The sequence below is a fragment of the Pseudozyma hubeiensis genome (assembly GCF_000403515.1).
Source record: "Pseudozyma hubeiensis SY62 DNA, scaffold: PHS69, whole genome shotgun sequence".
NCBI lineage: Eukaryota > Fungi > Basidiomycota > Ustilaginomycetes > Ustilaginales > Ustilaginaceae > Pseudozyma > Pseudozyma hubeiensis.
Genome location: NW_012133851.1, coordinates 357,168 through 379,659, shown reverse-complemented (window position 1 = coordinate 379,659; position 22,492 = coordinate 357,168). Strand labels below are relative to the sequence as shown.

General features: G+C 57.4%; 7 protein-coding genes across 7 annotated transcripts; 2 read left to right on the top strand and 5 right to left on the bottom strand.

Annotated features, from left to right (window-relative positions):
• Window positions 1-90: 90 nt before the first annotated feature.
• On the bottom strand, window positions 91-7,003 carry PHSY_007368 (hypothetical protein; the record flags this gene model as incomplete). Its single annotated transcript, XM_012337962.1, has 2 exons — window positions 91-175; window positions 381-7,003. 2 exons carry the CDS (start codon window positions 7,001-7,003, stop codon window positions 91-93), a joined length of 6,708 nt encoding a protein of 2,235 aa, XP_012193352.1.
• A 168-nt stretch (window positions 7,004-7,171) lies between these two features.
• PHSY_007367 (ABC multidrug transporter) lies at window positions 7,172-8,008 on the bottom strand (the record flags this gene model as incomplete). Its single annotated transcript, XM_012337961.1, has 2 exons — window positions 7,172-7,401; window positions 7,882-8,008. 2 exons carry the CDS (start codon window positions 8,006-8,008, stop codon window positions 7,172-7,174), a joined length of 357 nt encoding a protein of 118 aa, XP_012193351.1.
• Window positions 8,009-8,712: 704 nt separating this feature from the next.
• PHSY_007366 (hypothetical protein) lies at window positions 8,713-10,890 on the top strand (the record flags this gene model as incomplete). Its single annotated transcript, XM_012337960.1, has 1 exon — window positions 8,713-10,890. One exon carries the CDS (start codon window positions 8,713-8,715, stop codon window positions 10,888-10,890), a length of 2,178 nt encoding a protein of 725 aa, XP_012193350.1.
• A 412-nt stretch (window positions 10,891-11,302) lies between these two features.
• PHSY_007365 (hypothetical protein) lies at window positions 11,303-11,959 on the bottom strand (the record flags this gene model as incomplete). The annotated part of the gene is made up of 1 exon (XM_012337959.1): window positions 11,303-11,959. One exon carries the CDS (start codon window positions 11,957-11,959, stop codon window positions 11,303-11,305), a length of 657 nt encoding a protein of 218 aa, XP_012193349.1.
• A 240-nt stretch (window positions 11,960-12,199) lies between these two features.
• Window positions 12,200-18,152, top strand: PHSY_007364 (hypothetical protein; the record flags this gene model as incomplete). The annotated part of the gene is made up of 3 exons (XM_012337958.1): window positions 12,200-12,260; window positions 13,401-13,646; window positions 14,338-18,152. 3 exons carry the CDS (start codon window positions 12,200-12,202, stop codon window positions 18,150-18,152), a joined length of 4,122 nt encoding a protein of 1,373 aa, XP_012193348.1.
• A 266-nt stretch (window positions 18,153-18,418) lies between these two features.
• PHSY_007363 (glucoamylase) lies at window positions 18,419-19,906 on the bottom strand (the record flags this gene model as incomplete). Its single annotated transcript, XM_012337957.1, has 1 exon — window positions 18,419-19,906. One exon carries the CDS (start codon window positions 19,904-19,906, stop codon window positions 18,419-18,421), a length of 1,488 nt encoding a protein of 495 aa, XP_012193347.1.
• Window positions 19,907-21,201: 1,295 nt separating this feature from the next.
• PHSY_007362 (epoxide hydrolase) lies at window positions 21,202-22,389 on the bottom strand (the record flags this gene model as incomplete). Its single annotated transcript, XM_012337956.1, has 1 exon — window positions 21,202-22,389. One exon carries the CDS (start codon window positions 22,387-22,389, stop codon window positions 21,202-21,204), a length of 1,188 nt encoding a protein of 395 aa, XP_012193346.1.
• Between the last annotated feature and the right edge of the window lie 103 nt (window positions 22,390-22,492).

The window sequence follows — 22,492 nt, the reverse complement described above, 5'->3', positions numbered from 1 at the left end:
GAAATGCACAACCAGCTCGCGGGCCGTGCTCCACATTCAACTGGCTGGCTGCATACCTCAGCCAAACTTGACTCAGCCTCAAATTCAGATTTAGAATTTGCCGGCCGGCATCGCATTTATCGACGTGCAGTCGCTCACTTCATGGCTCTTCGCCGTCACCAGCGATGTCGTTGACCTAAGATGTCGAGCAAGCATTGTGAGCGAATTCTCAACACCATTAGCACAAACACATTGTGATGTGAGGACAGGTATCCTTGCCTTAAAAATACATTTCAGATGGTGACGTGTGTTCAGTGAGAACATACAACCCGAGTCCGGATGGGGGGAACGATATCTCTGAACGTTTCCGACGTTTGCAGCTCGACAGCATAGCTCGCTACCTTCGCGCAAGATCGATCAGAGGCTGTCCATCGGCCCTCATCCTACGCTGACGCTCGATCGCCTCGTCGCGGCGACGTTTTTCGTTCGCACGCAGCGCATTGCGATCCACCAGGCTCATCTCGTGCAAAGCTCCTGTGGGGGGCGAAACACCGGCGTGCCCTCGAAGCGCCTCTTTAGCGTCGCTGATAGCCTTGTCGGCCAGCAGGCTTCCCTTGGCGAAAGGTCCCGCAAAGGCGCTGCTGTCAATCAGCGGCGCTGGTTGTGCTGGCGCAGCAGAGCTGCTGACGCTCGTGTCGGCGGCGACGGCTCCCGCCCGACCGTTAGCGCGGCGTGAAGTGTTCTTCCTCGAAAGTCCTCCGCTCGCCACGGCAGCATCTTGGCTGCTTAATGGAGACTCGATCTGGAAGAGCACCGCCTTCTCCTGTTTCAAGATGTATGTGCGTACGTTGAGGATGGCACGCACCCAATCGCGATGCGCCGCCGGATCCGTCAGGCAAAAGTAGTGCATGTAGTCCTGCTCTGGCTTCTCAAACATGGTGATGGGATCCTGAGATCGCAGCGCGAATCCATTGGCCTTGGGCATCTTGATTGCCGAGCTGTCGACCAGGTATACGTCGAATGTCGAGATCTGACAGATCGACACCTCGTCCTTGCCCTTCTCGTTCTTGGCATGGTAGAGCGCATGGTCGCGCAGTTCGAGCCAGCGTTTGTTCCACTTCTTCTTGCGATCCTGCACGTAGACCCAGCCGGCGAGTGCCGGCGAACTCGACGGTACGGAGCGGATCGACAGGTACGAGGACAGCTCGGTGCGCTTGATGAGAAAGTAGTCGGTTTTTGGATGCGCGCGCACATTCATCACCTCTGTGACCATCTCGTACTCGCGCAGAGGACGCTCGATGCCCAACTGAGCTGAGCAGTCAAAGACCACCCAGCCACCCTTGCTATCGTCCATAGGCAGTCGCTCGCGTTCAATCACCTCGAGAGCGAGATCTCTGGCCCGCGCGGACACCGGCACCTCGACCACAGTGAAGCGCTGTCTCGAAAGGATGAACACCTTGTGCGGTTGTCTGGCCTCAGCCGGCGTAATGCCAAGACCGGCGTTGCTCTCGTTGGCGGAAAGCGCAGAGGCTGACGTCGCCGCAGGACCACGCGCCATCTGACCATCGCCGTGCGCGCTCGAAGACTCGGTCGACGGGCGTCCGTGATGCATCGCGGCTTGCGATAGCGCCGCAAACGTGGCAGTGTGAACGCTGTGTGGTGAGTTCGATGCTGGCGAGTCCTTCGATGCAGTACTGGGTCTTGCCAAGTCGGGCATCGGCGGCGCTGCAGCCGTGTTGATGGTCAGCGGTGCCTGGTTGCGCGAAACGGATCGCGACTGGAGGCGTTGAAGCATACCTGGCTGGTGAGCGGACGCCACGGCAGGCGCACCAGCAATCGTGCCGCCTGAAGACGCGACCGGCACAGCGTGGCCTCGAGAATCCGCGCGGTACCTGGCGCCAGGCATCTCGGCATTGTCTGGCAGATGAGGAGAGGTGGCGGCATGTCCGACTGACTCGCCCTGACTGAAGTTGGGAGAAATGGGCGATGCTCCTCCCCTCTTGACTTGGGCCGTAGCCGCGTTCAGAGCAGCGGTGGCACTTGTCGCCAATGCTTGTGCCTGAGCCAGGGCGGCAGGTGTTGGATTGGCTTGTGCGTGTGCCATTGCCTTTTGGGCTGCGACGACGGTTGCGATGGCATGAGGCGGGAGCTCTGGCATCTTGGCGCCGCCTGCACCCATGGGGCTGATGGGTGATGGTCCCTGCGGCATGGCCTGGGCTGCAGCCTTGACACGCAGCGCAGCTTCCGATGGTGTCCTCGCACGCATGCCTGGATGCACGTGTCGCTCGGCGGGAGCTGTTCGTACCGACTTGGATCTAGACACGGCGGCTGCAGAGCGTCCGACATCCGGGCGCGCAACCGTTTGCGACCGCTGCACCAACGAGGGATCCTGCGCAAGCGCGCGCTCGCGACGCACTTGGACCTTGTTGAGCTTCTGAGCTAGCTCGTTTGGGCTGATTGCCGCATCATTGGCTTGACTACGGCCTTGAGGTCGTGGAATCTGACGAGCATGACCACTTGCGGATGCAGTTGCGCTCGAGCCGCCTTTCCCTTCGAGGGCTTGGGCCGCCATGTCAAAATGACGCCTGCGCTCTTGTGCTCGCAACGCCTTCTGAAGGGCTTTGGGATCGCCCACGAGCTGGCCCAAAGGTCGGTCATCCGAAGAGTCAGAATCTGTGGCGTTGTCAGTTTGCGCGGCTGAAGGCGGCATCGAGGCGTTTCGGGCGGGAACCGCAGGTTGAAGACCGCTTCGATTGGAACGAGAGGCTGCTGGAGGCTCCACGCGACCGTAGTCGTCTTCCGAATCGTCGTCGGTCATGGCGTTTGCGAATTGGTCTTCTTCGGGCTCTTCCTCGTGCTCATTCTCGTCTTCGTCGTCGTGATCCGAATCGTTCACATCGTCACGTCCCGCACCTGGATGTTTGCCGCCACCGGCGCCTCCCGAGCCTCCGAAGCCTCCACTGTCACCGCCGCCGCCACCGTCGCTAGACCCGTAGTCATCCGTATCGCTTGCGTCCGAATCATCGCCTCCTCCTCCCCCTCCGCCCCTGCTTTCAGTATTCATAATACGGCGTGATTGGCTGGAAGGACCGCCAGATGCGGCCAGGATGGCTGTAGAGGGCAAACCCTCGGAGGCCAATGTATCGAACGCCATGGCGCCTTGCTCTGCGACCCATTGCAGGCCGTACTCGGTCCACGAAGTGCGTCGCGGAAAGCGATCGTTCTGCTTACGGATGCGGAGAGCCTTCTTAAGCTTGGCCTGCCTCCGGTCCACTAGGACAGGATTTAAGGCTGCGAGCTTGTCGACGTTCATCGAAGCTTCGCCCTCATGGACAGCCGCTATGCCCTGCGTTTCGGGTTCGCACACGGTCGGCAGCTTCTCCTCGTGCACAACAGACAAGTCTGGATGCGAGGAAGACGCCGTACGGTCTGCATCGTGGACAGCCGTCGCCTTTGCTTCGCTCGGCTTGAAGACATCGGACGGAGTTTCCCGGCGCATCCTGCCCAGAGTCGTATTGGACGACGACTTTCTAATGTGACGCAGATTCTTGGGCTGAGCGATCTCGGTCGTGTGCGAACGAGTCCGCGCCATTGGCGCATCCTCAGCCGAAGGCGTGGACGGCAGCGACTTCTCCGGCGAAGCATATACCGGCCACCTCGAGCTTTGAGGCATCGGTGGTGTGACGGGGGCCGATGACCAGCCCGCACGTGAGGCAGGAGCTGAATCAGGCGGGATAGGAGCGAGTCTCGAAGGCGCAAAGTTGCAGTTGAAGGTATCATTCGACGCAGCGAGGTAAGGTGATGACATGCCGGCTGAGCTGACTCCGGTGCCGATGTAATTTTCCGGCCAGACGTTGCTGCGAGCTTGAGCTAGGATCTGCTGCGTTGTTAGAGGTCCAGATGAGTGGCTGGACAACGAAGAGCCAGGCGCTGGGACTGGTGTCCAAGGCGATTGGTGTGAAGCCTGAGCTGAAGTCGGGAACGCGGACGCGAAGGCCGTCTTGATGGAGAGGTTGTTGCGTCCAGCGTCGTTCGTTGCTCGACTGGACACGACGGGAGGCATTGGCGCGCTGATGATCTGAGTTGGAGCCGATGGCGGAAAAGGAAACTCCGCTTGCCCAAACGGAGACGGGGCGGCAGAGTGAGGCGTTCGCGAGCTTGAGGGCGTGGAAGGCGATGCCGATTGGCCGCTCAGATTCGAAAAGCTCTTCTTTCGCAGAGAAGCAAGGCCGTTCAATCGCAGACGCTTTGATACGGTGGAGGAGGAAGGCTTCGATGGTGCTGACAGTGTCTGTGCTGTGGTTTCTTCCTGAGCCGAGAGACGAGCCTTGCTTGACCGCCTCAGAGGCATCTTTCCGACCTCACCTGCGACTTCCCTGGTGTTGCTTGGGCCATTGACGAGCTCGTTGGCATTTGCCACGCTGTTTTTGCGGCTGGCAGAGAAGCTTTTTCTTCCCTTAGAAAGCGATTTGCGACCTGCCCGAGTCGACAAGGCTGACTGGCCGTCAGATTCGGAGCCTGAGCTCCAGCGGCTGTTGCCTAGCTCGTTGCTGTTGGCGCGAGCCATAGCAACGGGACGGACGTCGATGCTGTTGGAGATGGCGGGGAGGAGCTGTACCGGCTCTTGCGATTGCGTCTCGCGTCGCGACGCATCGTGGATGGCAAAGGAAGGCGGAGCCGGTACGATGCTCTGCTTGCGAGGGCGGACGACCGGAACTTCTTTGGCGATCTGCGGTGCGACGATGCCGGACGCTGGAAATGCAGGCATTTGCTTTGTTTCGTTGGACTGACTCGGACCGAAGATGGCCAGGTTGAAAGTCGGAATATCTTGGATCGCACTGGCTGGTGGAGGCGTCTCCGCGAGGATGGCCTGTTCCTGGATCAGCGACATTGCCGCGCGCGGCGAGGGCGCTTGCGTGGAGCGCGAGATTGCGGCTTGCTTGGCGACCGAGTCGGCTGGGGTCGCCGTGCCAAGTCCTTCTTGCGATAGCTCCGCAGCGTCGTCTTCTGTGCGCGAGAAATCGGCAGGTCCCTGTGAGTCTTGCCGTTGAAGAAAACCCATCATTGTCTGGAGACAGAGACCATCGCCGGCCGATTCGGTCTCGAGATCGTCAAACTCGAATGCGGCTGCCGAACCGGATGCAGAGCTTTGACGCTGTAGTGCATCGCTTCTGAGCGAGGTGACTCGGCTGCTGAGGGTAGAGTAAGGCGAGTCGGGTATGTTGCGGTCAGGCATTGCGCCTGGCGCGAGTGGTGGCGATGCAGCTGAGCCAGATGCTCTGCGACGGGAGCTGGTTGTGCCGGCCGACGGTGGCACGCTCGCGGCCGACTCGTCGCAAGATCTGATGGCAGGTCGAGACAATGACCGGTCCTGGTCCGAGTCTTCCTCCGTATCGAAATCGTAATAGGCCGTGCGAAGGGGCTCAGCATAGCATGACGCACTGTCTCTCTCCTGGTCGTTCGAGGCGGACGGAGACGAAGATCCGGCGAGATGGGCGGAATGCGGCGCAGAGAGGGGAGATCTGGGAGCGATGGTTGCTGTGAGCGAGCGCCGACGCCGGCCATCTGCCGAACCGGGTAGCGTGTCCGAGTTACTGGTAGCTGGCGAAGAGGTGAGAACGAGCGGAGACGGTGGAGCCTTGCGCCTGCTCAGAGAAGTTGCCCTGGACCGCTGCGTCCCCGAAAAGCCAGGCGCTTTGGCAGTGAGCACCGAGGATCCTGGAGTGGCTGTCAAGGTGGGCGTGCTGTCTGACATGCCATCGGCAGCATTTCGATTGTCGTGGTGTTCCAGTGCGAGTTCTTGCTCTGGTTGAGGTGGAGAGGCGAGCGAAGCGGAAGCAGGACTGAAGGCTGCTGCCTCGAAAAGTTCGCTTGCCTGGTACTGCGGTGTCGATGCAATCTGCGCCAGGAACTCTTGCGCTGATAGCCCAGCATGTCTGTCGGTGTACGCCAGCGTCGAGGGGTCGGGGGAGATAGGTCGACCCGCAACAAAGGCCGGCCCACTTGGCAAGACGGGGATGGCGGAACGCATCTGAGGCGTGTTGCAGCGGGAGGACGAGGATTCAGACGGTGGAGCAGGCACAGTGGACACGAAAGCTTCGTGCAGATGCTCGCTGGGTCTGCGACCGGGAAAGCGCCGTACGGCTGGTGGACCGCCAGAAGAGACGAGAAGAAGTTGCTTTGGACCCTGCGGAGCAGCAGAGTCGTGGCTGAAGGCGGCAGTGGAGCCGAGCTGAGGCGATCTAGGGAGCAAGAAGCCTCTGGGATGTGAGGGCTGTGTGAGCTTGTCGGCTGGCAACTTAGAAGCGGTGGAAAAGGTTGCTGACGGTGGTGCAGAGGTAACATCATCAAGACCGCCGAGTCCGAGTCCGATGAGGAGCGCATTTCGATCACCGCTAATGGCGGATGCGGCATGAGGCGGCAGCGTGGTCTCGGCTGGAGCTGTGACTTGACGCCTGCGAACGAGATTGAGCTCCTTGGGCCTCCACGCCTGCGGGGGATCGCCGGGCGTGATGGGAGTAAAGGGGCCAGCTTGATCGTGAACGTCCAAGTCGGAGGACTGCGAGTGGGTCCGCCCACTTGAAATGCTGGGATCCGTCTCTGCGCTGTTGACGTCGCTGACGGCAGGGCTGTAGTAGTCTATTGAGCTGTCGATGGAGGTCTGCTTGTACGGCTGCAGGCTGTTGAGCAGTGAGAGGGATGAGGTGGACGACGGGTAGGAGGACAGCGAGTTGACGGACCCGATCGAGTTTGAGGCCGACAGCGGCTGTGTGGTGGAGCGCGACGAATCTGCGGAATCGGGTTGCGCGGATGGTCTCAGCAAGGGCAGCGAGGGGCGTGCCAGACGTGCTGCCTGAATGCGAGATCGAGGAGGTGGCTGCGGAAAGAGCGTGTCGAATAGATCGTCCTCGTTGCGATACGAGCTTCTGAATCGGGAGGAAGAGGAGCTTGCAAGATCGTAAGTCTCGATGACTGGACGCGGCAAGCCGCTGGGCTGCGTTTGCGTCTGCATTGAGGTCGACATGCCGAGTCAGAGGGTCGGGCGCTCAGCAGCGGCAGCGACAGCTGAAGCGTGCTAGTGACCAAGCGAAGATGGGTCGTCGGTCTACACGGGGGCGCGGTGACCGATTGTCGTGGCTCGCATCGAGTCGCGCTGTGCGAGAGCCAGTTTCTGATCGGGTGACCCGCTGTCCTAAGAGGTCCGATCTACTGCTGCAGCTCGGAGCTTCCGATGTGGTGAGCATGCGGAGGGGTCCCGAGAGAAGAGATGGAGCAGCGCCGGAGGTCCAGATGAAGTAGAGAGTCGAGCGATCCGCAGTGGAGGAAGAAGGTGCGAGACAAGTATGAGAAACGTTGCGATGTGGGCGAACGAGAAAAGACTGTGACTGAATGAATGAATGAAGCGACGAGCAAAGGACACGGCTATGCGAGACGGCGAGGAAAGGAGGCGACGAGACCGAATCTAAGGAAGGTGAGCGAGCGGTATCGGGGATGGTCGCTGGCGCAGCGCACAGAGAGAGATCGAGGGGCAATGCAAGGATGGCGGGAAGGATGAATCGTTGAACGGAAGAAAGGAAGATTTGAGTGTCGGACCCGGCGATGATGGTGATGGCGAGTCGATATGGGAAAAGGGTCCGAATGGGAATTTGCTCTGAGGGATAGTCGCATGTGCCAAGAGCAAGGAGACGGAGGAGCTTTCTGCTCGGCGTTCCAGAGTGTGTTTGTCAGGAGCGCTCTCGACGCTCGGAAGGCTCAGCACAGACGAAGCAGGTAGCGCACACATCCATTCAAACGCCGTCAAGGCTATTGTGGCGCACATCATGCTCCCTTTCTGACACAACAGTCATTCACGATCCAATCGCTGAAGATAACCGGACAAGTTTGGCCCTTCAGAAGATTTACCAATAACGATACGGTTATCTGAACTGGCTGGAATCGACGTCGAATCCGAGCCAAGAGAAGGGCACGAACATCGTGCGTTGCTGCTGTTGCTGTTGCTGCTGCTGCTGCCGCCGCCGCCTCGAAGCATGGCTACCTAAGCAGAGGTGCGTTATAACAACACAGCGACCTTGCAAGTTGGTTGAGTCAGACGCAAGCTACCGTGTACCGACACGACGGGGCAAATTGCCGCCGTCGCTTGGCGCACACGAGATCGACAGCACAGCAAAGCACCGAAGCAGCGCAGATGCAAGCGAGCGCACGACATGCGTGTGTGCATCTGATACCAATCCACCCTCGCTCGTTGCCCTGCTTTGAATTGATACGCTTATTTTGTATATTGGCAAAAAAGGGGGTTCAAAAAGTGTTGTTGTTGCTTTGCAAGTCTTCCAAGAAGAAAAAGAAGCTCCAGGGTGCAGCTTTGAATGGCTAATTGAGACAAAAACAATCCAAAACATACACACGCACAAGCGAAGCAGCAAGCTCACCGCCAGACGCGCATGTGCATATGCAAGCGCTGCAAAAAGGGGGCCTTTCCATTGCATCTGACAGTCCCGCAATGCAGTGTAAGCGTAAGCCAAAAGCTCTTTGATCGACCTGAAGCAACGGACGGTCTCAGCCATCTACACTGTATCTGTCGGCTCTGAGCCGATGTGGCTGGCCTGCGTTGAGCCGCAGTGAGCCACGTGAGGAGGCACTCGAGCCGTGCTACGGTGTTTTCTCGACTTCTTTTTAGTGCCGCTTTTTCTGCGCTCACTTTTGTGTTGTTGTCCTCGTTCATATCAGAAGTTTTCGATGCTGCCATTGATCCGAACCGTGAGCATTCAGACCGGACCTACGATCGCTTCGCAGACCAGATCAGCGTCACCATGCAATGGGACAGCTCGTGCACCTCTGCCTCCTCACAGCTGGTTAGGATCGACCCAGACTGCCGGACAGGGGGACGAGTCGGTCAAGAATATACAATGGAGTGTGTTAGAGTTGCAAATGCCAAGCCGCCGCCCGAATTCCGAAAAAAAAAGTTGGACGAAATGGAAATTTTCCACCAAAAGGAGCCTTCGCAAAGTCATTCTTCTTGCTCCTCTTCACCGTGCGATCCGTCCACCTACTGCATCCCTTTCAAAAGCATCATTTAGATACAAGATGCCGACTCCGAAGCGATCCAGATCCAGCAACGACGGCTCTAGCAGCTCGCACCGCAACGGCAGCGGACCGGGCGCCACCGTCTATCGCAAATCCGCCAAGAAGCAACGTTCGGATCAAGAAGCAGCTTCGCAACCAAAGAAGCCTACCCAGCCACAACTTACACGATCCAAAGATGACCCTAAACCCAAAACTAAGCACGAGTTCATTCAGGCCAAGAAAGCGGCTGCGCTGAAGGAGAAGGAGGCGGCGAACGCTGCACGACGAGCTGAGGAAGCTGCCGAGAAGCAGGCGTTGAAGAAGCAGCAAAAAGGCAAAGCACCATCAAAAACAGCAGCGCAACCACCGGCCATCCTCATCAAACCTCCCACACCCACTTCTACCTTCCGAATCGTAGCCGGATCGTACGAGCGTCTTCTGTACGGTCTGGAAGCATCCGTCGAAGCCTCTTCCGGCGCATCTTCATCCACCGCCTTCGACATCACTCTCAAACCGATCTTCACCTTCCCCGCACACATCTCCTCCATCCGAACGGTGGCAACCGCCGGATCCGATTCGAAGTGGCTCGCTACAGGCGGAACCGACGAGATCGTCAAAGTGTGGGACCTGCGCAAACGTCGAGAGGTAGGCCAACTGACGGGTCACGAAGGCACCATCACTTCGCTCACCTTTGCCTCCCGAACCTACCTGCTCACCACCTCTGCTGATTCCAACATCAACCTCTACCGCACCCGCGACTGGGCGTTGCTGCGAACGCTCAAAGGTCACATCGGCCGCATCAACAGCGCTGCACCCCACCCGACGGGGAGACTGGCACTCAGCGTCGGGTCCGACCGTACCATCCGAATGTGGGATCTCATGCGTGGTCAAGCAGCGGCGAGTACACGTATCGGAATCGAAGCCGACCTCGTTCGTTGGGATACCACAGGCAAGAGGTTTGTGGTGCTGGCGTACAGGCAGGCGATGATCTTTGGTACGGATATGAGCAAGTTGGCCGAGGTGGAGGAGAAGAAACGCATCGGCGATGTGTGTTTCTTCCGAGTCAAGGATGGAGAGGGTAGGGAGAGGGAGCTGTTCTTTGCTGGTTTGGAGGACGGGATTGTCAAGGTGTTTGATCTTGACGCTAGTGTCGTTGAAGAGTCCAAGGATGCCAAGGTTGCGGAGGAAGATGATGAGGACAGCGACGATGAAGAGGATGAAGAAGACCTCACACCGCTCGTGGAAGTAGGTCGATTGGTAGGGCACAAGAATCGCGTTCGATCCGTCATCGTCCTCCCCGTCCTCCTCCCCCGCGGCGGGCAAAGCACCACATCCTACGTCGCCATCACCATCTCCTCCGACGGACTGATCCGAACCTTCGATCTCTCCTCCATCATCACCTCCCTCTCTTCCACACCACGCACTCGCTCCGAATACGCTTCCTCCATCGTCTCTGTCGAAAGCAACGCTCACTTCGACACCAAAGGTACACGACTCACCTGCTTGACCGCCGTAGGCATCGCTCCATCCACCCACGACAACGCCGAACAACAAGAACAAGAAGACGAGGTAGACGTCCTCGACAGCGCCGACGAGGATGATGATGAGGAGGAGGAGGAAGAAAGCGAGGTGGACGTAGAAGCGGAGGACGCCGAACTCAAGGCCTTGGAACGCGCCCTCACGGATGCCCAGGAGAAAGGGTTGGATCTTGCCGATCTCGAGGGTTTGCTCGACGGCGATGACGACGATGAGGATGACGAAGACGAGGAAGATGACGATGGTCTCGTCATCGAGGAGGCAGAGGAGGATGAAGAGGAGGAGGAGGACGAAGACTATGGCGAGCTCGAGTAGGCTCACATTGCTCAGCATGACTCTCTGATGATCAAACCGCATCGTTGCATGATCTTAAACTCGTACCATTGACTGTGCAACAGACTTGTGACGATGGATTACACGATTACGACGAGAGATGAGGCTGTCCGATACTAATACAGAGGGGAGGAATCGGAATTTGCTGGATTTGCAAGGGACCGAAGTGCGTCGACGAGGTGCCAAAGCGAAGCCGAGTGCTTACATCGAACAGGGAGTACGGATATGAAAACCTTGACAGGATGACAAGAAGGCGATGCTGACGAGACGTGCGAGAAGTGAGCTTGACCGTGACCACAGCGGGAGAGCCGAGAGGGAATGCTTGCGAATACGACGAACGTGGCGAAATCCAGAGAAGCGAAAAAAAGCGATTGATGACGAATGCTTGTGCTGTTCAGCAGATGACGCAGCTGCAACCGGGCGTGTCCTCCTGCTGGTGATTGCGCGAAGGCGGTCGTGCTGGCTGTGCGGTCTTGACGGGCGCTTCCTGCTCGACTTTGACCGGCTCTGATGGTGGAGGAATGGATCGAATGATGATGTGCACTACGGTGGTGGCGCCAGGCTTGCAGCCTCGTGATGCGAGCGTGAGCTTGGGATCATCGAGAATGTGACCGAGGTGGAGCAGCCTGAGGTAAGCGGCCGATTCTGGTCTTGGCTGGGGCCAGGATGCAGGCCATTTGTTCCAGATATGTGATCGGACCACGTCGATGGTGTCATTGGGAGCGAATTTCCATGACTTGCGCTGGCCCGTGGTCAAGAGCGTGTTGAGATGCACAGTTGCTGCCGCGGAAAGCTGCTTGTCGCAAGATGGGGACGAGGAGGACGTTGGAGCGAGCTGCGGCTGCATTTGCGAGAAGGACTGGGTGGCGAAGTCGTGGTTTGCATCGGACGTGGAGACAGAGACGCCGGACTCGACCTGCTTGTGCTTGGGAGAGTCGGACACGATGGAGAGGTTCGAGACTACGTGCGTGAGGCGAGCGTGGTCGTGTGAGTGGGAGGATCCATTGTCTGTGGAACAGGTGGAGTTGCGACTCCTTTCGGTTGCATGCATGGTGCGCACTAGATGAGGATCGAGGGAAAGTGTCAATCGCTTTGCTATGGAAGGTTGTGTGGGCGTGATGAGTAAGTTGTGTCGGTGGAAGATGGGTAGTGATGATGGTTCAACGGAAAGGATGCGATGGGCTATACAGAGAGGCAATGGAGAGCAGCGCTGTCCGGAGCGAGGCGGTGTGGACCGGGACAGAGCGACAGTGACAGGGAGGCGAGAAAGAGTCACCGACGACGCCAAGGGATGGCGGGGGGGAGCCGACTGGCAGACGCAAAGAGGAAGCGCAACCAGCTGAGACAAGCGGGTAAGCGGGTTGGCCGATGCAGGCGAGCGACGGGAACCAACAGACAAGCAGAAGTGTGATAAGTGGCCGTGAGGGCGCAAGATGCAGATGCAGGCCTGCATGAAAATGACGGCTTGTGATTGCGCGGCAAACCCGAGTAAACAATTTTAGACGGTCGAAAATAGCTCATCTTGGTCATCGGCTTGTGCTGTGCCTCGCCTTTTGTCACACTCGGGGCCCTTCAAGCCATTTGCAATTGGAAAGTCGTGTGACTGCGGAGTGTATTCATGTGCGCCTAGCTCATTCGGAGCTAGTTCAGAGAGAGAAAGAGAGAGAGAGGGGCACTAATGGTCGGCTGGACTTGCGACTGCTGTGGTTCCGAAGCTGCATGCACTCTCCCTCGCATGACAGCCGCCCGTCAGATCGCAGCGGACACTCCCGCCTCGCATCGTGGCTACTGTTGAGTTCTTCCCTCGTGCAGCATCTCGCAAGCAATCTGGGACGCAGCTGCTGCGTTTCTTAGGACCAATAATCTACGCTGGGATCGTCCGTGTCTCTACATGGACGTCATTGAAAGCATTGGCAAATGACTACGCGCTGGTGATGACAACGAGGGCAAGTCTTGTTGTGGTGAGCTGGCGTGTTCCTGAGCCGCTTCACATCTTGGCCCTTCAAGAGACAGACTGTCGGAGGCGCAAATCCGGACAATGCAGAGCAGACAGTCGTCCAGCGGCTACCTGCGTTTCTGCCCACCCCTGTCTGGGTTCGCAATTGTCCTCGTGAGCATTTCCAGCTCAGCTGGGTCATGTCGATCCGAAAAGCAATATGTCTTGCACAAGGCGGGAACTCACAGTGCGCCTTATCGCGCCTTGCTCGATCCTCGCTTCTCGTTCTGCTCTCCGACACGACTCGCTGGCAGTCAGCAAAGAGATGGCGATCGTGGCGCGCCAACATCAAAGCTGAGCGTGACGGTCACTTTCTTTCCGTGTTACTTGCAAGCGGGACTGCACACGTATGCTTGCAAGAGCGCATCCAGTGTGACGGTGCGCAGTAGCTAGCTGCTGTGCCTAGCCTCGGCTGGAATGCTGTGCTCCGATTACTCTGTACTTGTTCGCCAAGGCTTGGCTGTCATGTTGACCGTCTTCTTTCGCGTGCCTGCAGAGTGCATAATCGACGCCTCATTTCGTCGCGTGGCCGGACATCGTCGCTGTGCTTGGGAAATGTCCCGGCTGCAACGCGACGGCGCACACTCTTTAGCAACTGCGCCCAATGCCAAGCTTTGGCCTTCCCAGCTTTCCAAAGCGCCAAGACCTTCGGAGGCTCCGCCATGCAAGTGCGGCGGCGACTTCTTCCCCGCATCCTCCACGTTCAGTGTCGCCCTGATCCGCAGAACTCCGCGTTCCATCGGTGAGGCCTCCATCTCCTTGATCATCCGAATGCAAAAGATCGGCGACCCTAGCTGGGCTTTCCGATCGATTGTGTGTTTGTTAGACCGAGGCCGACCCTTATTTTCAAATGAAATTCGGGCGCGCTTATCGGAGCGTCGGCTAAAATGAAATCTTTCGAGAGGGCGGCTTCTGTCAAACTTGCGAGCGTGGCTTCTCGAACCAACGGGAACGGGGCAAAAATACCTCGGAAACCCCGTTGAGTAGGGACACCAAAAAGAAAACTTTTAGGCTTGAATACGATGGAAGCACTTGGGATGCCGTCGCGGGTTTTACGATAAGCAGCAGATGCAGTACAGTGCAGGGGAAGCATAAAAAGCCAGAATTCGCCAATTTGCCGAACAATGAGAATTTGAGTGTCTGCTCGCACGACTTTGGTCCGAACGATTCGTGGTTGCTTCGACTTGGTCACTGTCACCAACACCACGATCACCTACGCTACGCCTCCTATCCTCACCACGCAAGGGCAGCAATCATGTCCAACACCAGCCCGCTCGAACCTTGCCCTCCCGATGGCGCCATCAAGGCTCCTCTCGCGGCGTTCGTCCTTCTCGAACCTGTTCACGAAACGAATTTTTCAAAGCAGAACGAGCTGGAGGCCGACCACCAACCATCACGCTCATCCAAGGACACCGCTCCTGCTACCATCACAGATAACGGTTCCATTGACGAGCTTCCAGATCATCACCTCCCTCCACGACCCGAGTTGCAGGAGCTGGCTCAACAAGCCAAGCGCGATTCGCGCATTTCCATCACTGCCTCCCACGACGACGATGCCTCGACCTCCAAACATCAGGAGACTCGTCAGTCCATCTACTTGGCAGACGAGGACATTCAGCTTCACCTCCGCTTCTACCGCCGACAGCTCTTCCTCATGACCCTCTGGTACTTGCTTTGCATCATAACTGCTGGCATTTTGTTCATTGCAGACAACTGGACCAACAACAAATTCTGGGTCCGATTCAACACGACTCCTTCCACTCTTAAACAGAACAAAGCCGCCAACAATAAGAACAAACTCATCCGCATCAAGAGCAAGCATGGCGAGGTCGACATCCTACCTCTCAAGCGGGTCACCTTCCCTTCGCCTATTCCCTTCCGCCAGGTGTTTCCATCCACACTGAGAGAGCCGTATCGATCTCCACAAGAGGCTGCCGCTGCAGTCAACGGTTCTGTCTCGTCTACAATCCAACACACAAATGACCCGCAGTCACTCAGCTACGTCGACGTCCTCGAGTACAGAGCAACCACCTTGCTCCTCCACCCCTTGTCCGGCAGATTCTACCTCCTCGCTTCGTGGCACGATCCCTCGTGGAGCTCGACCCTCGGTTCAGACATCGTTGCTCCCGATCACAGCCTCGCTTCCACAGGTCTTGCCGCTCAAGATATTCGAGACAGGCAGGCCCTCTTCGGCCATAACCAGGTCGTCGTCAAGGGCAAGTCGGTCTTTGATCTTCTCATCGAGGAAGTCCTCCACCCATTCTACATCTTCCAAATTTACTCGATCATCCTCTGGTGCAACGACGAATATGTGCCCTACGCCATCGTAATCGCCGTCGTTTCCGTCATCGGTATCGTTGCCACTACTGTCACCACGAAAGCCGCCATTGAAAAGCTCAAAAAGATGAGCCGCTTCAGCTGCCATGTCTCTGCCTTGAGATCCTCTCCAGCAGATACTCCCTCCCCTATCGACGAGAAGAGCCCTGCTGGAGACACGGACGATGATGAGGAGAAGCAACTCCCCAACTCGAGACTTGCCATTGCTGGTTCCAGCTACGAGGTGCTCAACAGCGAAGCGCTCGTTCCAGGTGACATTGTCGATCTCGGTGCTATCTACGATACCGACAAGGACGCGCCCAACTACGGTCACCGGCTCGTCGAAACGCTGCCTTGCGACATGGTGCTGTTGGAAGGCGACTGCATCGTCAACGAGTCCATGATGACCGGCGAGTCGGTCCCCGTTGTTAAGGCTCCCATCTCCAAAGACGATCTCGCCACCGTCCTGGCCGCTGGGAAAGATCTCTCTCGACTCGACAAACATATCCTCTACTCTGGCACTAAACTCGTCCGAGTACGACCAGGCAGCAACGACACCCGAGCCACCCGAGCCCTCGTGATTCGAACTGGATTTTCGACTGCCAAAGGCTCTCTCGTCCGCCAGATGCTCTTCCCACGACCCATTAGTCACAAATTCTACCGCGATGCTTTTATGTTCATCGGCAACCTCTTCATCATCGCCATCATTGGAATGGTTGCAACAATCATCTACTTCAAGATCATCGGCGTCAGCAGCGATGAGATTGCGCTTCGATCGCTCGACGTGCTCACCATCGCCGTTCCTCCTGCACTACCGGCGACTTTGTCAATCTGCATCACCTTTTCGATCGCAAGGCTTAAGCGAGGTCAGATCTTCTGTCTTAGTCCGCAGAGGATCAACGTGGCGGGCATGGTCAACATGTTCGTGTTTGACAAGACGGGCACATTGACCGAGGAGGGATTGGACGTCATGGGTGTTCGCATGGTCAAGGATGGCAACTTCACAGACCTCGTTCAGCGACCAGAGCGGTGCGGAGCTGAGGGTGAGCTCAGCCTGCTCGAGGCAATGGCTACAGCGCACGATTTGAACTTGCTGGATGGAGAGCCCATCGGTGAACCTCTGGAAGTGAAGATGCTCGAGTGGACCGAGCGAAAGCTCGAGGACGATTCGTCACTCGCACCTATCCATCTCATCAAAGAGTCAGCTGCTGAGGCTGATCCACGTCAACCCACGACAAAGGACGGCACCCTCGCCCGGGTCCCCATTATCCACTCGCACGATTCTCATCCGTCGCTCGCCGTCATCCGGACGTTCGAGTTCACCGCCTCGCTCCGCCGGATGAGCGTTGTCGTCAAGCGTCATCAGTCGCGATCTGCTCAAATCTACTGCAAAGGTGCCGCCGAATCCATTTCTTCGTTGTGTTCCTCCTCCTCCCTACCTAGCGACTACCACGCTGTGCTCGATCGTTGCACGCGCGCTGGATTCCGCGTGCTCGCCGTTGCCGGAAAAGCTGTCGACGCACTGGGATGGAATGGCGCGCAGCAGCTCACCCGCACCCACGTCGAATCCGAGCTCGAATTCTTGGGTCTGATCATCTTCGAAAATAAACTCAAAGCAGCCACCACGGCGTCCATCGCTACGATCAGGGATGACGCACAGTTGCCCATCAAGATGTGCACAGGAGATTCCGTTCTGACGGCCGTTTCAGTGGCGAAAGAGTGCGGTATACTCTCCGCTCAAGCTGAAGTTTTCAGTCCGAGGATTGAATCGAAGGAGAAAGGCGCGATTGAGTGGGTCAGCGTCGACGATGCGTCGCGCAAGTTGGATGCGTACACGCTCGATTCGCCTACCGCTCCGCTCAAGGACGTCGAACTTGCAGTTTCGGGAGAGATTCTTCGCACGCTCCTCGAGACGTGCTCACCCGAGACGATCTCGCGAGTTCTGGTGCATTGCAAAGTTTTCGGTCGATTCTCACCGGAGCAAAAGCAGGAGCTTGTTGAACGGCTGCAAACCCTCGGCTACGTCGTCGCAATGACCGGTGATGGCGCGAACGATTGCGGAGCCCTCAAATCCGCCGACGTGGGTCTTTCGCTGTCAGAAGCAGAAGCCTCTGTCGCGGCACCGTTCACGTCCAAGATCAAAGACATCTCCGCCATCATCCACCTGATTCGAGAAGGTCGTTCCACGCTCACGGTCTCATTCGCCATGTTCCTCTTCATGTCGGTGTATTCCCTCTCCGAGTACTTTACCGTACTTTTGCTCTATGGGAAAGCCACGTCGTTGGACAACGCAGAGTATCTCTTCATCGACATCTTCTGCATTCTTCCCGTTGCCGTAGGATTGGCCAACTCGAAGCCCGCGAAAAAGCTCTGGAAAGTAGTACCGGAAATGCGCCTCTCGAGCGCCAAACCCATCATCTCGATGCTCGCTCAAGCAGCGTTCGGCTACATTGCTCAGACGATCATCTACCTCGTGCTGCACAGCAAGTCGTGGTATCAACCACCCGAATTCGACCCGGAAGACCTCACACTCAACGACATGGACAACACGGCTCTCTTCCGCACCTCGGTGTTCACCTACATCATCGCAGGGTTTGCGTTCAGTCTAGGTCCACCACACCGACAGCTGCTGTGGTACAACTGGATTTTGGCGACGGCACTGGTGGTGCTGGCGGTGTTTGCGTTTTACTTTTTGTTCTTGACGGGAGGACCGTTCTTCGGGCTGTTTGGGTTTGTGGACATGCCAGCGAGCTTCAGTTGGGTGATCTTTGGGGTGGTGATGGCGCAGGCGGTGGTGGGGATGGCGTTTGAAGTTTTCGGCGTGGCAGTGGTGGCGAGGTGGATTGGTGGAGTGGCGAGTAGGGTGAGCAGGAAGCTGGGGAGGGGAAAGAGGAGGCCGTTTAGACAGGTCGAGAGGTCGATTTACGGGTGATGGCTGATGTACAACAGTGTGATTGTAACGAACACTTTCTCGGAGCTCTATCCGGCAGCAAGCTCGCTCAGTGTGATGGGTGTGTGACTTGGTATGGCGAGCTTGTCACTGCCACGATCAGGCGTGACACACATGAGGTTCGTTAAACACAGGTGTTCGGATCGCCCACTGTCTCTCGATCGCTCGTCATCGTGTACTTGACGTCTAGACTTGATACCATGCTTTCGTTTGTGCTTTGACGAAAAACGCCGCTCTGCTCTGGCCATCTAGTTGTACAAGAACTTGCCCTGACTCGCCATATCGTTGCTCACGAACGCCGCATAGCTCCAGGTCAAATCCCTCGCGCCCTGGTTGTAACCGTTATCCCGGTTGAACTCCTCGTTCAGACTGCCGTTTCCCCAGGCGTGTTGGTTGACGATATCGACAAATCCGTTGGCCATAGCCTTCATCCCGCTCGTTAGGGCGTTGTACTGACTGCTACCGGAGGCGAACGTTCCCGTGGTAGCTGAGCTGGAGAATTGCTTGTAGAAGGGCAGAGATGTGCTGCTCACCGCGAGATTTCCACGGGTTGAAGCGACGCTGACCGCAGTGTTTAGCACTTCGGCGGCAGCGAGGGTGCAGATGTACCAGGGGTTGCCCTGGGACGTTCCATCGCCGTCGTACACATCGGAGGGGTAGCGACCGGTTCCGACAGCAGCAGGGGCAGCAGCGTTGTTGTTGATAGCATAGAGGGAACGGAACGAATCGACGTAAGCTTTGTGGGTGGCGAGGAGTCTATCGGATGCAGGACCGAAGAGGGTAGAGTTGACAGCGGCCGACGTGTCGGTGGTATCCCAACCCTTGAGTGCACCGAGGAGGACGGAGCAGTCGATCCCGTTGCGGTTGGAAACACCCTGGTAGGCTTGGATACGGTTGTTGGCCGAATCCCAAAAGCTCTGCAGCTTCGAGAGGATGGCGGAAGCCTGTTGGTTGTAGTAACTGGCCGCGCCGGGGTCGTTCATGGCAGTGGCGAACTTGGCACCGTCGACCATGGATCGGTACTGAACTACGAGCGTGAAGAAGTGGGTTGCTTGAACTTCCTCCCACAGATCAAAGCTGGAATCCTGCCAGTGGTGAGCGACGTACTCCAGGTCCGTCTTGATCAAGCTCCCTGCGCTCAGGTCGGACTTGTAAAGGGTACCTGTGGTGAAAGAGTCGCTCAAACCGATCCTCTTTGCAAACGCCATGAGTGTCGAAGCCCTCAGTGCGGGACCGTCGTTCTGCGGCCTCCCCCAGGGACCGGTGAATAGCGATCCGTCGACGTTGAACTTGGGCTCGCCCTGACTCGAGCTCGACTGAGCCGCGTTCTGCTGATGCACCTTCTCCGCGTTGGCGTAGTTGGTCATCAGCGTGCGGTCGAGCGTCGACTGAGACACGACCACCTTCATGGTCAGCGCAGCGTCGCGGATCCACGAGTAGAAGTAGTTGGGACCGGCAGTGGAGGGCGATGCGATCACGGCGCCGGTTTGCACGTTGGGGACCTGGTTGCCGCCTGCCGTGGAGGACGCTCCTCCGATGTTGGCGATCATCCGCTGGTAGGCATAGTTTGTGCTGACTGCACGAGGTTCCAGGTGAGAGTCGAGTCCGATCAAGGAGCGGGCGATGGAAGCGGCGTCGGCATTGCGGCTGAAAGCACAGAGGCAGACGAGCAGTAGGCAGAGACCGGCACTGCCGAGCAGAGCGATAGGTTTGGTACGTCTCGAGACGGTAGTCATCTTTTCGAGGTCAGTGTCTTGAGTGGACAAGTAGGAAGAGGGATTGCGGGATGATGATGTGGGGAGAAGAGGTGACGTTTCGCGGCTGGCTCTTATGCTTTCCAATCTGGCCATCTTGGTTGGAGAGCCCGCTCATACAACCGACACGAGGACAAGAGCGGCCAGGGGCCCAAGGCTAGCCGCTGCTGTACAAGCACCGTTGCAGGGCTTTCTGTAAAGAGTACGCGAAAGGAAACGGAAAGCGTTGCAGCAAGCAAAGACGGCGGAATCGTTCCAAGCGAATGCCAAACACGGGGCAGAGGCGGCAAGGCAGGGTGCGGCGAGCAGAAGATCTGGGTGGCAGTGTTGCTCAAGCGGATCGGCTTTACAGGTCGTGATGACACCCGTCCCGGAGAGTGAATGGTGAGTGCGGAGAGAGATGAGGACGCTCACGATCTTCGAAGCCGAAGTTCGCTTGGCTCAGATCACGCCTGGCTCGAGCGTCAAACGTCAAAGCGTACTTTGAGAAGAAAGCCGACGTGCGACACGCTTTCTCGCCATGGCAAAGCATTAGACACTCCGCGGAATGACATGCGTCCTGACATTGCAGCCACACCTCGTCGACACTGGAGAGCGAGTTGCGGATCACCGACCGACCGACGGACGGACGAATTGACTTCCAGTGCGGCAAAGTCGGACCATGAAATACAAATCTCTCCGAGTTCTGGATGCGTTGCACCAAATGGTCAGATATGCGGGGGAGGAAAGGCAACAGCTCGTCTAGCGGCTCGGATCGACATGAGCCGGCCGGGGGCTCGTGTCAGGTCTCAACGTCCCAACGCAAGACGGATGACAGGCAATGGTCATGCACGCTTGCATGCAAAACGCAAGCGATTGCCGAAGCAGAGCGGATTGCCGAGTTTGTCGAGATCGTTTCCTTTCTTAGCATCAGGATGCGACTTTTCCCCACACTTTGTTTTCGCACGCTGACTGGAAGCTTCGACCGAAGTTGCGTTGCCCTTCTCCCCGCTGGTTCTGCATTGTCATTGTCTTGCCGACTTCCGTTGTCGGTGAAGTTTACGCTTTCAAGGCTTGTGTAATCGTCCGAAGATGTGCCTATCATTCCATATCGGGCAACGAGCCTCGAAAAGGCTTCGAGAAAGTGTAACCATCTGGCCGGCAATCTCTTTGCGGTCACATGGAGGCATTGACTGCGACAAAGACATTCTCCCGGGCTCAAGACTGGGATCAAGGATACAACAAAACAGAGCGAAAGCGTTGACCAAGCAAACTAGTGTACAGACATGCAGCAAAGCTCACAGCTTGCTTCGAAGCCAACCCAGCATGCCACTTCCCTTCTTCTCGTTGGGCAAGACGCTTCTCTCCACCCACTGTTTGAACGTCTGCACCACCACACCAGGCACCTCGTTCTGAACCCAGTGACCGCTTCCCGCCACCTCGACGAACTCGGTCTGGGGTACGTGCTTCTTCATGGTCTTACCCAACGCTGGCGGCACAGCTACATCGTCCTTGGGCATGATCAGCAAGGCCGGCAACGATTCCGGCAAAGTCTTGGAGGTCAAAGCTCTGTCCTCTTGCCAGTTGATCTCGCGCGTACGGTACCAGCTGAGAGGACCTTCCATGCCACGACTGCGGAAGACGGTGATGTACTCGTCCAGCTGCTGCTTGTCGAGGATGCTGCGTCCGAGGTACTTGAGCGGGATGTCCGAGAACTCGGGCATGGTGAGCAGTCGCTCGAGCTTTCCTTCGAGATGCCAATCTCGCACCTCCTCTTCGTTGGCCGAGTCGGCTGAAAACAGACCGGGGATCATATAGATGATGGCGAGGAAACGATCGAGATGCTGCTCGATGATCTTGGTGCTGCGTTCCTCGGAGAAGAACTTCTGGTAGCCGAAGCTGGGAACACTCTTGAGCACCATATCGATGGGGATAGGTTTGGAGGTGGGTGCTTGGAAGGGAACGCAGAGACCGCAGACGCCCATGACTCTGTCTGGATACCACTGTGCGAACCTCCACCCAAGCCACGATCCCCAGTCGTGACACAGTACGATAACACGGCCTTTCTTGCCATCCGAAGTGAGATGCTCTGCGCCGTATTCAGATCCCTTTGCAGCCTGTGCATGGTCGAGCAAGCCGTTGAGGTCGATCGAGATGGCACGACCACCATACTCGGCGAGGCGTGAAGGCGTTCCGGCAGGTGCCGTTGCAGAAGAAGTAGGTGGCGCCGAGCTCAGCCCGTAGCCCAACAGGTCAGGAACGATCAGACGGAAGCCGGCGAGCCGGAGCGGTGCGATGACACTGCGCCATCCGTGCGAGAAGTCTGGGAAACCGTGGAGGAGAAGCAGCGTGGCTGTCTCGGGAACACCGGCAGGCGGACGGTAGTCGAGGTAGTGGTATCTGCGCTGGGTGGGCATTGCATCCGGGTTGGAAGGTGGTGTTGTGAGCGGCGTGGTGTAGAATCGAGAAGCTGTGACGTCCAACATGATGTGAATGTTCTGATGGCGACTCGGTTGTTCGTGGCGGGATGACAAGGGAAGGGACATGCTGACAGGCACAAAAGTGTGGGGAACGTGACACGCACCCTTA